The sequence below is a fragment of the Zeus faber genome, assembly GCF_960531495.2.
Source record: "Zeus faber genome assembly, chromosome: 5".
In the NCBI taxonomy this organism is placed as follows: domain Eukaryota; kingdom Metazoa; phylum Chordata; class Actinopteri; order Zeiformes; family Zeidae; genus Zeus; species Zeus faber.
The window spans coordinates 20,994,439-21,007,446 of record NC_137192.1 but is presented as its reverse complement, the minus strand read 5'-3'; the positions used below and the strand labels follow the sequence as shown (position 1 = coordinate 21,007,446).

The 13,008-nt window shown below is 46.3% G+C and overlaps 1 protein-coding gene across 4 annotated transcripts in view; it reads right to left on the bottom strand.

Moving 5' to 3' along the window:
* Positions 1-1,768: 1,768 nt before the first annotated feature.
* The window catches only part of slc12a5a (solute carrier family 12 member 5a), a gene marked incomplete at both ends in the record, with an annotated part of 163,653 nt that continues 152,413 nt past the window's right edge, over positions 1,769-13,008 (bottom strand). For 2 of the 4 annotated variants that reach the window (XM_080001486.1, XM_080001487.1), the window contains 16 exons: positions 1,769-1,860; positions 2,954-3,087; positions 3,321-3,335; positions 3,587-3,783; positions 5,038-5,163; positions 5,729-5,836; positions 6,461-6,592; positions 6,754-6,923; positions 8,485-8,680; positions 9,791-9,959; positions 10,612-10,716; positions 11,292-11,411; positions 11,593-11,691; positions 11,963-12,081; positions 12,504-12,678; positions 12,784-12,841. In XM_080001486.1, coding sequence (XP_079857612.1) covers positions 1,769-1,860; positions 2,954-3,087; positions 3,321-3,335; positions 3,587-3,783; positions 5,038-5,163; positions 5,729-5,836; positions 6,461-6,592; positions 6,754-6,923; positions 8,485-8,680; positions 9,791-9,959; positions 10,612-10,716; positions 11,292-11,411; positions 11,593-11,691; positions 11,963-12,081; positions 12,504-12,678; positions 12,784-12,841 — 2,015 coding nt within the window. Of the gene's footprint in view, positions 1,861-2,953; positions 3,088-3,320; positions 3,336-3,586; positions 3,823-5,037; positions 5,164-5,728; positions 5,837-6,460; positions 6,593-6,753; positions 6,924-8,484; positions 8,681-9,790; positions 9,960-10,611; positions 10,717-11,291; positions 11,412-11,592; positions 11,692-11,962; positions 12,082-12,503; positions 12,679-12,783; positions 12,842-13,008 lie in introns of all 4 variants that reach the window. The other 2 variants (XM_080001484.1, XM_080001485.1) reach the window with 2 other exon arrangements.

Below are 13,008 nucleotides of genomic sequence, written 5' to 3'. Positions count from 1 at the left end.
TATAACATCTCTAAATTTGGCAAAGCAACGATATATCTTGGAGTGATAGAACTATATCATAAATATGTCTCAAACTCTGTCTATAAACATAACAAATACACATTTGTTCTCTAGATGAAAAAATAACACGTTTAATATGTTCATTTAATGGACTTGAAGGATCCATTAAAATCCCACTTGTTGCCCATTGGCAGACAGTGCGGTGCGGAACCCCTCAAGGTTACAGTGACAGTTACCATGGTGATAGGAGCCATCCAATAAGAAAGCGTTTTTTGACTTTTCCCTTTTTTTTTCTTCTTCTTTTTCCCCCTCCAGCCGACCCTCTCGAGAGGAGGGACCATTTTCTCCATGTGAAGCTTTTTAGTAAATAATAAAGATGAGCACACTCACTCCAACGCGCCAGAGCTTTTACATTATTTACAGTGATTTCCACACTGGAGGGGGTGGGGGTGAGGGGGTGGGGGGGGGGGGGGGGGTGGGGTGGGGGATGGAGGGTGGGTGGGGGATGGAGGGTGGGTGGGGTGTGCTGGCGTCGACGATAATCATCTCCCCAAAAACAAAGAAACACACAGACACACACACACACACACACACACACACACACACTCTTCTTTTCCCAGCTCTCCTCCGTCAGACCAGCCCTTCTCTAGAAAACACACTATTCACAGTTTAGTCGCGTGTCAATCTCTTAAGACCAAGCCAGCCTCTGGTGTTTTTTGGCACTAACTAGCGGCCGCAGGGACACAGCCGCTAAAGGAGGGAGGTACGGGGACGAGGAGAGAGAGAGAGAGAGAGAGAGAGAGAGAGAGAGAGAGAGAGAGAGAGAGAGAAAGAGAGTCATAAAGGGAGGTAATGCAGTGGGAGAGGGAGGGAGAGAGAGAGAGAGCGAGACAGGACGTCGGATGTCGTGGAAGTGGGACGTACCATTCCAGTTTCCTTCTTCAAACAGCGTCACAGTCCACAACGAGTCGACCTCCCTCCTCTTTCTTCCGAGCTTCGGTCTCGCAGGATGAGATCGTTTTTTTTTTTTTTTTTTCTCTCTCCATGGTTTGAAAGATAGTTTGACGTAAAAAAAAACCAAAAAACAAAAACAACAAAAAAAAAAAAAAAAAAAAAAAAAACACCAAACAAAACAGCAAAAACATACAAACAAACAAAAACCAAAAGTGCCGCGACGGCGTCTGAACCGGTCGGTCGTCCGCCGGTGCGGACGCAGGACGCGCGGCTCCAAAAAAAAAAAAAAAAGCTTCGAAATGATCCACAGTGACTTGATCACAGACGGGACACGCGCATGCATGTGGAACACGACACCCCGCGCCCGCTGCGCCCGCCCTCCGAATACAAGACGAACAAAGCATTCGCTGAAAGTCACCGATTTCCTCGACCGATGAGACCAACGGACTAGAAGCTCAGAGCGGAAACATCTTCACCCTAAGGAGCAACACGGAGATGGAGATGGAGCCTCGTAGAGCTGTTTAACACCTTGGTTTTTTTTTGTTTTTTTTTCTCTTTTGTTTTTTGTTTTTTTAGACAGGGACTTTTTTTTTTGGGGGGGGGGGACAGTGAATGAGGCTGTCGGTTGGTCGGTCGCTCTGCTCGGTTGTTGGAATATTGTACAGAAACAAAACGGTAAAGGTGAGGTGATGTGGAGCAGAGGGCTGGAGATGGGGAGACGGGAGAGGGTGGGGGTTCGGGTTTGGGGGGAGGGGACGGGTGGGGTGGGGGGGGGTGGGGTGGGTCGGGGGGTCGGGGTGGGGCGGCTACTCTCTCAAGAGTAGATGGTGATGACCTCACGGCCGCCGCCGCGGACCAAGAGGACCCGGTTGAGGCCCTCGGTGAGGACCTCCAGGAACTCCATGTCTGGGAGGGAAGGGGTTAAAGAAACCGGACGTCTGCAGCGTTTCCCCAAAGACTAAACAGCTGCTCCAACGTTTCCACCGGGAGGACGCCGGGGGTCCAGCTTTACATCGTGTCGTAAAATAAAGATGAAGAATTTTCCACTTTACCCACTGAGCCATGCTGGATATTGTTCTGTATCACCATCATCTTAGAAGCTGCTGAAGTACTTTCTTGAAACAAAACCACATCGCCGCAGTAAAGCCATAGTGAGGGAGGCGCCGAAAGCCTTCATTTCCAGACGGCGTTCACGCGTGCAGGCACAAACGTCAGCACCTGCCGACATACCTGTTTTGACTTTCGGCTCCAATAATAGTGAGATATCCGAGTGAGATTTGGAGAACACGGTGTGTTTACTGTTTGGAGTTTATTCGTTATTCGCAGCTCACTATTTGTTAAAAAAAAAAGAAAAAAAAAAAAAGAACAATAATAGTCATAATAAAATAGTATGTAACACGAAAGTGTCACTGGATCTCCAAAAAAACCCGCCCTCGCCACTTACTTCGGTCGCCTGGTGACTTCGAGTGGAGCGTGCATGAATGCGTTGGTCCAGTAACGCTCATTCACGGTCGATCAAATAAACACGCACGGAGCAAGGAGGTTGCTGCGGAATTTGAATGGATCAAAGGCAATGGAAAGGCGTGTTCCTTTCCCCCCTCGCCAACGAGGGTGCGCTCTGGAACGTCCGAAAAACAGCACTCGCCTCAGAGATCCGGATCATTTTTTAATTGAAAACGTTCTAACTTTGGACTCGAATAATAGTCATTAAAATATTGTTGAAGAGTTCCTTCAAAGGGTTTTGGAGAAGGCTCGATTTGGATTTTATTAACACCGACGTTTAATTCAAACGCCAAATGGAGCGGACTCTCGCTTTGCCCCGGTGGTTTCTGTTGAACGTGCGCCTGTTTGAGAGGGAACTAAATGCAAACGACGTCCCGTCGCCTTGTGTGCCGGCAATGAGAAAGGGTGCGCGGTGCGCGGACCTGGTATGGTAGTTTCCCTAAAAGGCAGGTGGGCCACGGTCGCGACGCGGTAACGCGGTGCGCACGGAGGATACAGTTTTCGTCTCCCGTCCGGTTCTTGGGCGGCCCCGGCATGTTGAGCAGCACCAGCTTGGCCTCCGACGACTTCTTCACGATGACTTCGTTCAGCCGGAGCGCCGTGTGCATGCGCCGCACATTGGACTGGTTCCTAAAAAAAATAAAATTAAAATAAAAAAAACCAAGGTCACGCCGTTAGTCCATGGGAATGCCAGGACGTTTCCTTCCACGTGAGCGAACGTTTTCTGAGGACCGGTAGCGATGGCGGTTCCCCTGAGCTCTTCGCTATGGAGACCGTGGGGTGCAATCCGCGCCGGATGTGAATGGATAAGTGAATGTACAACAGCAACCACGAATGAGCTTTTTAGGGACTGTGGTACTTACAGGTTCTCCCACTCACTGCGGCAAAGCAAGAAGAGAAACACACCGTCGTCAGTGCTAAACTACACACGTCATGTTACATTTGTGCTCGGAGGTAGGACAAAGTTAAAAACGGCAAAATTGCAAATCAAGAGTCGTAAAACTCCCCACATCCCCCCTATTAAATAATCGACACACACACACACGCACACACACACACACACACACACACACACACGATATATAGAGAACATATACATACAATACCCAGCGGCGTGGGAAACACTCACGGCTTCATGTTGAAGATGTCTTTGATGCCCTCGGGCGTGGCGGCGCCGGGCGGCTTGGCCTGCTCGCCGTCGCACTTTTCGGTCCAGGTCATCTGCACCTGCTCGCCGGGGCTCTGGGCAGCCTCGGCGGCGGGGGTCAACGGGGGTGCCGGGGTGGCGGGGCTGGCCGGGTTGGTGTTGTCGTGGATGAGCTGGACCTGGGCGGGGGCGGACACAGGGGCAGAGGCCGACTTTGACTATGGGGACGAGAAAAGCAACGGAGGGAGGAGAGAGAGAGAGAGGACGGACGAGGCCGGGTGGAGTCACACAGTGGAAGAGAAACCACAGCGGTGGTGGAGGAAAGGCAGGGATGCAGGCAGAGGTCACAGAGAACCACAGCGTGTGAGAGGAGGAGGAGGAGGAGGAGGAGGAGGAGGCGGAGAGAGAGAGAGCGGTCACTGGCTGTCGGTACAGTATATACACGGCTACACTCTGCTTATATACTGTGTGCTCTATGTGTGCTCTGTGTGCTCTATGTTGCGGCCACACGTGCAGTGCATTATGTGTCATATTTAAACATTAACCATACTGCTGTCAATTGCACAACCACAGTTCATGCAATAATAATAATAATAATAATAATAACAAATATAATAATACTAACAATATTAATAATAATAATAACAACGCAATAACAATAATAATAAAACAATTATAACAGTAAAATAACAACAATAATAATAAAAGAATAATAATAAAACAATAATAATAATACAACAATAACAGTAAAATAATAATAATAATAATAATAATAATAATAATAATAATAATTTCATAAAGTTTTATGGCACAAAGAGGCAAATCTCTAAATTAAAAAGTAATTAAATCAGCAAAATAACAAAAACAAAACAAAAGGAAGAAAAGCAAAGGAAGCCGATCAAAGGGCCATCCATCCCCTCCATCCCCTCCATCCCATCCATCCCCTCCATCCCCTCCATCCCTATACCTCGAACACACCGCTCAGAGTCCCTATCAGGACCGGAACCCCACACGTGGCACGTATTTCACACTCAAGAACTTCCTGAGGTTACAAAGGTCAATTCTGTTATTTTTTTACCTAAACGTAGTACGTAGTACAAAGGGGCATTTGCAGACTCTGAAGAACGTGGTCGCGATCAGGTGGGCTTCACTCCCAATGATCATGACAAAAAAGGGTTTATGTAAAATAATACTGACGTTTCCCTTCAAATAAGTAAAAAATATTTATATTTATGTAGGTATGTATGTAGGTACCCAATCTTAATTTTCCTTTACTTTTATTAATTCATATTTATTTAATATTTGTAGGATTAATAAAGCAAGATATCTCTTTGTTTATTCATCTTATTCAATCATCTTGTTTGTTTGTTCTTTCTTTCTTTCTTTCTTTCTTTCTTTCTCTTTCTTCCTTTCCTTCCTTCTTTCCTTCGTACCTCCTCTTCGGGCTTCTCCTCCTTGCTGGCCCCGGGCTGGTCCTCGGTCACACTCAGCTGGGTCGTCACGGCAGCGGGGTTCTTGCGGCGGATGGAGCCGCGGGATGAATCAGTGATGCTCTGGATCTGCGAACGGACAGAGCGATATGAGAGGGAGGGAGACATTTTAAAGAACCTCACGCCAATTAGATGTACATATCTTGAGCAAAGTGAGCGACAGTGTGCAGTGATCGCCACCAAAAAGTCGTATCCCTGTGTTGTAATTATTACTATAATTGCATCATTGCGATGTTTGAGTGTAAAACAGGGCGAACATCAAGGTCATTTGATCAGGCTTATTGCATTAATCGACCCCCAGGTCCAGGCAATCTCAAAGTTCAGTCAGGAATTTTGTGAGATAATAACAGCATTACACCCAGATCAATACATATTTTCCTCCCTTATCAAAACGCCGGGCGCTCAGACACGGACGGCAGAATGGATATCGTTGCCGTGATTACAGTTAACACGAGCAGCGAGTTGTAAACACGCCGCGCCAGGTCTGTGACTAATCACTGGATACGCCGTCAAACCCCCTCGCCGAGCTTCCCACAAGCTGCTTTTGTTCATTTCTGCTCATTTGTTCCGAGACTCGACGTGGACCAGTGAAGAAAGTGGAGCTTCAATGAAAAAAGAAAAGGCAGCGTCTTACCTCCCTCTCGCGCTCGTTCTTGGTCAGGTTAATCTGCTTGAGGATCTGGGAGCGTTGCTCCATCACCAGGGTTTTCTCATAGGTGTAGGCGGAGATGTCGCTGTCGTGCTACGGGGGCAGAATTATGGTGACCCCGGTGTGAAATGACGTGAAACGGTTTTTCTTTTTTTAACATCAGCGGGTCCTTTTCACGGAGCTGCCAAAGCAGGGTAAGCATGGGCGTCGCTCAGAACGTTATTAATGTTCAGTATCGGTTTGATAGAGCATGGCCGGAGGAAAAACTTCATGCGTTTCAATAGCATTGTCTATACTGGTGCACATGGAACAATATTCATGTTTGGAGATTCATCTGCTGGGACTCCGGTGAATCCGGTGTCCATCCCGCTCATGTAACTGCAAAAACCAATTTACGTCACATAAAGCGGCAATTGCTTGAATTTGGTGTTTTTAAAGCTTTTATTCAAGCTCGCATTGATCTACCGTGTGTTTATGGCTGTTCACAGTCAATTTTTTTTTTTCAAAATTATCAAACAAAACCACAAAAACATCAGAAATATCAAGGTTCATAGGAGCCATTTTCATGATTTCTCTAATACCCAGCACTGATATATGGTATAGAGCCACCTGATCCTATAGTATTTGTGAGGCTCAGTTGGATAATATCTGTTGTTCCATTTCTGTTTTTATTTATTTCCAGAGGGTGAAGTGTAACAGCGGGTTCGAGGGTCTCACCATTTCCACAACCTCAATCATGGCATCGATACGGAGGTGATACAGGAAAGTTGTCAAGTCCTTCTTCATCTGGATGCTGTTGTCGTCCATCTGGGCCACGGTGAAGATGCGCATCTTGCATTTCCTCCAGACCTGCGAAAGGCGAATCCATTGACAATGACAAAGCACATCCAAATATGGAAAAAAAAACAAAAAACCCTTCATTTAGAAAACATGAAGCAGTTTGTAATCAGTGATGCACGTCAGTGGTAATTTGTAGTGTAATCTTGAGAATCTTGAATTGCGTTCCGTACCTTGTGCTGGCGGAGAAGGAAGGGAAGCAGCATCAACATGCCTCCATCATGGACGATCCACCAGACATCGATGTGGCCCTCGGTGAAGCGCTCTCCGTTGGAGGGGAAGGCAGAGATGTTCTTGGGCACGAGCAGAGCGTGGTGGGCAGCGGTGGTCTCCCGAACCAGCTCTGCAGAACCAAGAGCCAGGGAGGTGGAAAGACAAGGGTCAAAGGTCAGCTTGTGAGTCAGCTAGTGGTGAAACCAAAAGTTGCAGCTCGTCGGACGATGCCTCGCTGGGCGGACTGTCCTCGGTTTGGCTCCTTGGTTTTCAAAACTGTAAAAAGGAGGCGGCTGGTTGGGAAACAGGAACTTAACTTTTTCATATTGGATGAAAACAGTCCAACAAGATCGGTTTCTGACGATATCTGAAGCAAGAAAAGAGGCATGCAGTTGCTGATCCCTGATGCATTTAAATTATGTCATTTTCATACATACATATAAACATTTTCAAAGCTTGTTCCGCATGGTAGAGAGGCACCGGACAGTGTGTTGCACCAGACGGATCTTTTTGCATGAAGACGTCTCGAGAATGACGATGAAAATGTAGAGCTTCCAGTTCAACACCCTGCGTCTCTAAACACACCATAACGTGACCATAAGGAAATTACCGTGCCGCACAACTTTCATCCGCCTGAAGAGAAAATAATGTGCGGAAAAAAAACGAAACAAGACGCAAATAATTTATTCAGTCCTTTACTACAACTAGGGCACTTGGGCAACAACACAGATTTAAAAAAGCAGGGAGAACACGGCCGGAGGATTGGGAGCACAGCTCGCAAGTTAGTAGCACGACAACGGGGACAGCTTGTTGCGGTGTGAGCAGGAGGGCTCGTGTCCCTCCAGACCCTCCCGACCCTCCAGACACTGAGACCAGACCATCCAGACTTTCAAGCCACACTCAGATGCAGCCACATTCTCTAGAAGAGATCTGAATGTGACCAACCTCCTCAAAAGATAAATAGTAACATGTTTTTTAATTTATTTACTGTATGTGCATTTTGTATGATATAAGGGGTTCCAATACCTTTTTTTCCCCCTAAGAGACCCCATAAATCAAACCAGATTCAAACAGGGATCTAACATTGAAAAGATGCAATATGTTTATAGACAGTATTTTTAATTGATTTAGGCTAAGCAGCTCTGAACAGTGCAAGCAGCCTAAACTAAACTACAGTGGCTATGACAGATGACGGTCAGAGACAATGATTCAATGACTCTAGGGCAGCCATTGTTGACTGGATTGCTTCTATTTACAAGGAGAGAGCAATTTTTTTTTGTGCCGTACAATACATTCTAACATAGATTTTGTGACAACTAACGTTTTTGAAATGTGAATGCCTCATTGTCCAAGGACTTAACAACGCCCCTGTCTCGGTGTGTCAATGTGTGGACGAATGAGGCCTTTACCGTCAAACTCTCTGTGTGGCCGTAGCGGTTAGAGCATGATATGCATGTGCTCCATTTACCGTTTGAGCACTTTCAAATTAACACCAATAATAACTTGATCTGCATAGTGTAGCAGTAATCCCCCCTTTGCGGTAACATCGGAAAGCTGCCAACAGAACAGTAGAACCCAAAACTGGCAAAGATTTTGTCTTTCCCTAAAAGACACGCCAGCAGTGTGGACGTGTGCCAGAATAGGGAAGCGCCCTTCCCTATTCTGGCACACGTCCTGGTCCTGGTACCCACCGACAAAGTTCCTCCAGGTCTGGTGCTCGTCCGCCTGCTTCCAGTTGCGTGGCCAGCTCACCAGCACGGCGTTGTGCTTGAGGCCGCCCAGCCCGCTGGCCTGGAGCAGGTGGGACGTGGCGTCGCGCAGGTTGGACGACACCGTCACCTGGCTGAAGCCCTTCACCTTCTCCGTCTCCATTAGCTTATTCAGTGCCTGGTGGGGAGGGCGGGGTGACGGGAGGGATTCAGATGTACAAAAGAGGCATAATACCTGGATTTCTAATAAATATACAAATACATAAACAAAACAGTAAAAATGTATATTTGGATGAAAATAGTTCAATAAGTTGATATTTGACATAAAAAGCCTGATTCAGCCCCTGCTGCGCCTAGTGTTCACACTGGCTGATTTGATTTGATTTAGAGTTATAATTCAATATACTGACTGTGATCAAATGAACAAATTATTGAGCTGGTTTATATAAGTCAAGAAGTGTTGGAGTCTTGGTCTGAGCTCACCTCAAGGGACCTAATCCCTTGAAGCTGCTCCAAAAGAAATAGTCCAATAGAAAATGCAAATAGGAATTGTCGTTAATTCCCTTTTGACCTCCATAATATTCATTCAAGGCAAATTGGATGTTTTTCCAATATGGCTGTTAAGGTCACCACAGTGGGACAAGTCACAAGCTCCTTCTTAAACAGTTGTATTGGTCGTCTGCTTTACAGTACAGTACATGACTGTGTCATGTAAGCAATGAAATATTTGTTCGAATAATGTTTGAGCCAATCCCAACAATGCAAGAATAGAAAAAATATATATATATATATATTAAATGAGCAGGTAAATAAATAAAAATATGAATAACAATAACAATAATCATAATAATAATAATCATAATAATAATAACAATAACACTTATAATACACTTTACCCATGGTGCGCTTTTTAGATACAAAGTGCTTTACAAATAATAAAATAAAAATAAAGATAAAAAATTAAAATATACAATATAAAACAAAAAAATACGAAAGAAGATTATAAAACAACAATAAAAATATATATTTTATAAATAAATATAATAATATATAATTTTTATTTCATGTATGAATAAATATAATAAGTGTGCTTTAATGCTCTTTTTAGACGTTTTCACTGATTCAATGGCTCTGTGATATATTTAAAAATGTATTATATATATACAAAAAAAGTATTTACTAAAACTAGACTATTTACTAGACTAAATGTAAATGTAATGTAATGTATTTAGTATTAAGTATCAAAAAAAGAAACAAGTAAAATAAAATGCGATAAAGTTGTAAATACCTGCTCTGCGCGTTGGCTCTGCTCATGGTTCTCCAGGTAGGTTCCCTCCAGAGCCGTGCCCACGATGGTGAGGCCTTTCCCGGCCTTCAGCTGGTTGGTGAGGGAGAGGAGGCGAGGCTGCTCCACGTTCTGCTCCCCGTCCGTGCTGACCAGCACCAGCAGCTGGGGCCTGGAGGGGGAGGAGGAGCGAGGGAGGAGGAGGAGGAGGGGGAGGAGGAAGGAAAGGGAGGAGGAAAGAGAACCAAGAAGGAGAGAGGAGGAGGAGGAGGCGATAAAGAGGTGTGAAAGAGAAAGGGCTGTTTGAGCCAAGTCAAAGTTCTAGTTGGAAAGGAGAGGAGGATAGCGTGGAGGAGGGAGGGAGGGGGGTCAGGTCTAGAAGCCAACGTCGCGCTGAAGCACGGCACGTCTGACGAGGACAAGCTGAACAGGCGCAGACGTGCCATTCATTCCCATGTTCATGAGATATTACATCCATGAGAGCAAAGAAAACGGACACTTGTTCACTGTACACGGGGCTATTTACGTGTTTATTAGGGCGGGGTAATTCCATTCTATTGTTTCAATATCTCAATCAACTTGAAAAAATGTTATGTTTGGAAGATATGCAACCATTTTTCGATTCAATTAAATACCGTTTAATTTGAACGACATTTCAGCGTTTTCAACTGTAATGTCAGACGGTACTCTGAAAGGTCGGTAGCCAGTGCCACCATGTATAAAATGCCAATAAAATAAACAAAGCAAGGATCTTACGGTGAGCCAGCTCATCTTGAGTGGATGCAATCAATTGAATGGAACTGGGAGCACACTGTGTGTGGTACCTCCAGTTTTTGGTGTGCGGGGGTCCTTCCTCCAGACGCATGAGGGCGTAGCGGGCGGCGCTGAGGGACAGGCCGCGGATCCCGTCACCCCACTCTTTCTCTGCCCTGTGAAACAGAACTTTCTAGTCAAACATCAGCTCTTGCACGTAAGTAAAATGTGTGTGTGACGTTGCCGACGCGATGAAACAAATCCCCCCAGGGGACGCCAGTCCGACGTCAGGCAATGTGATTAAGGATTAGGTTCTACTGTGGAATTGAATTGAATTGAACTTAATATAATTTCAAAAGTCAATGCGCAAGGCTTTGCAATGATCCATCATAAGATGCATATTACAAGGTGCACATAAGTGCCGTGCTGCTGTAATCTCCACTTTTTTTTTTTCCGCTCCACTTCAAAGTGGCTTACGCTGGAATCCATAACCCTGACATAAAGGGGACTGACAAGAGCCCAAACAAACAGTGAAACTTGAAACCTATTTTCCCTTTAAGTGCCTGTACAACAATGATGGATGGTGTGGATTTGCAAAACCCCAACACCTCTAACGCACACGCACGAGCGCACACGCACACACACACACACACACACACACACACACACACACACACACACACACACACACACACACACACACACACACGCGACCCAATCCAATTACTCCCCGGGGTTGAATTCAACTCACCCTGCAAACTCGATGTACTTGTAGATGGAGCCTGCGATGACCATGGCCACGATGGCGTAGTACCAAGAGCAGATGAACATGAGAGTGAGACACAAGCTCATCCCCAGGAATGACAGAGCCCTGCAGAGAAAGAGAGATATGTACCGACAATCAAATCTCTACATACTGAACACATACATACAGAGAAAGGCAATTTGAGGAAATGCCAGAAAAGTCCAGATCCGAAACCGGATTCAGCTGACCAGATGACCACATTTCCATCTTTTATTTCTCAGGCTTAGGGTGCGGCTGCTGAACTGACCAGTGGTAGAACTTGAAGCGGGGCCTCCAGTTGGGGGTCCGTAGGAGGGTCTGCAAGGCACAGGCCAGGTTCACAAACATGTAGCACATCAGGAAGAACCTGCACACACACACACACACGGAGAAAAAAACCTCACTAAGAGAAACAGCTTCATTTCATAGGTCAGGGTTATAAAATAATGATCGAACGATAATAATAATTCCGCTTAATACGAATGATATTCAATTATAACTGCAGAATCCACACTGGCCGCCACACTCCCGAATCCACGCCGCGTCCTCACGCCGGCGGTGAATTTAAATGTCGGGAACAGCGGGGAAGACGGATGAAAAAGACATGGTAAACAAGACGGCGCTGCGGGCGTTCTCACATGGAGAGGATGGGAGCCACGGCGTCCAGGGAGGCGATGAGGATGCCGCTCTCGCAGATACAGGCCGTCAGCAGCAGCGACCAGGTGGGCTCCCCGTTGGCCTTCCCGTGGCCAAAGATCTGAAGGGACGGCCCGGAAAACACAGACAGTCAGTAACCCCCTGCAGCTTGGAAATAACAGTGAAGAGAGACATTTGACATGTGTGACATTTCATGCGTGTTGCCGCAGGATTTAGCCGCAACTGTTAAAAAACAAAAAGTGCATGAGCAAAACAGCGATAGAGAGTACACAAGCTGAATTCATTCACAATAAGGTGATTTTATTATGCATAATCATGTAGGCACAAGCGTCCAAGCATTACGTTTTATCACAAAACACGGCTAGTTTTTTTTTAATTTTAATTGCATAAAAATACTTCATATTTCCATCAGTGTGTCCTCATGGAAATGGATCCGGACACAGCCGAGGAACCGACACCACAGGAGCCGACACTTGAGTCAATACAAAGAAAAAAGCAGCGGGGTATAAGCGGCGGGCTGACCCTCAGGGCGGGCACGATGCCGTCCTTGGCTATGGCCTGCAGGAGGCGAGGGGCTCCGGTCAAGCTCTGGAGACCCGCCCCGCACGTGGAGAAGAAGGAGCCGATGACGATCACCCACGGTGACGGCCAGGCCAGCGTGCCGATCACTAGGTTCCCGTTGACGCCCTCCCCAAACCTGGAGGAGATGGGGGGGGGGGGGGGGAAGAACCGGAGCCACGGGATCAGGGTCGGCGGTACATTTCAGGCCACGCGAGCTATACTTGAAGAACTTGGGTCTCACTTGTCTCGGAGGACCACGCCCTCGATGCAGGCGCCGAACAGAAACACGCTGGACATGTCTGAGGTGTCGGGGGATCAGGAAAATATCGTCGTTCCGGGGATGCCGGGCGACGCTTACGGAAACCGGATTCAACAACTACTCCAGATTCTAGACAAATTCCATGGTAGGACTCCGCCCTTCTTTTAAGTCTGCTAAACGTCCAAAAATATATATATACAGCTGAAA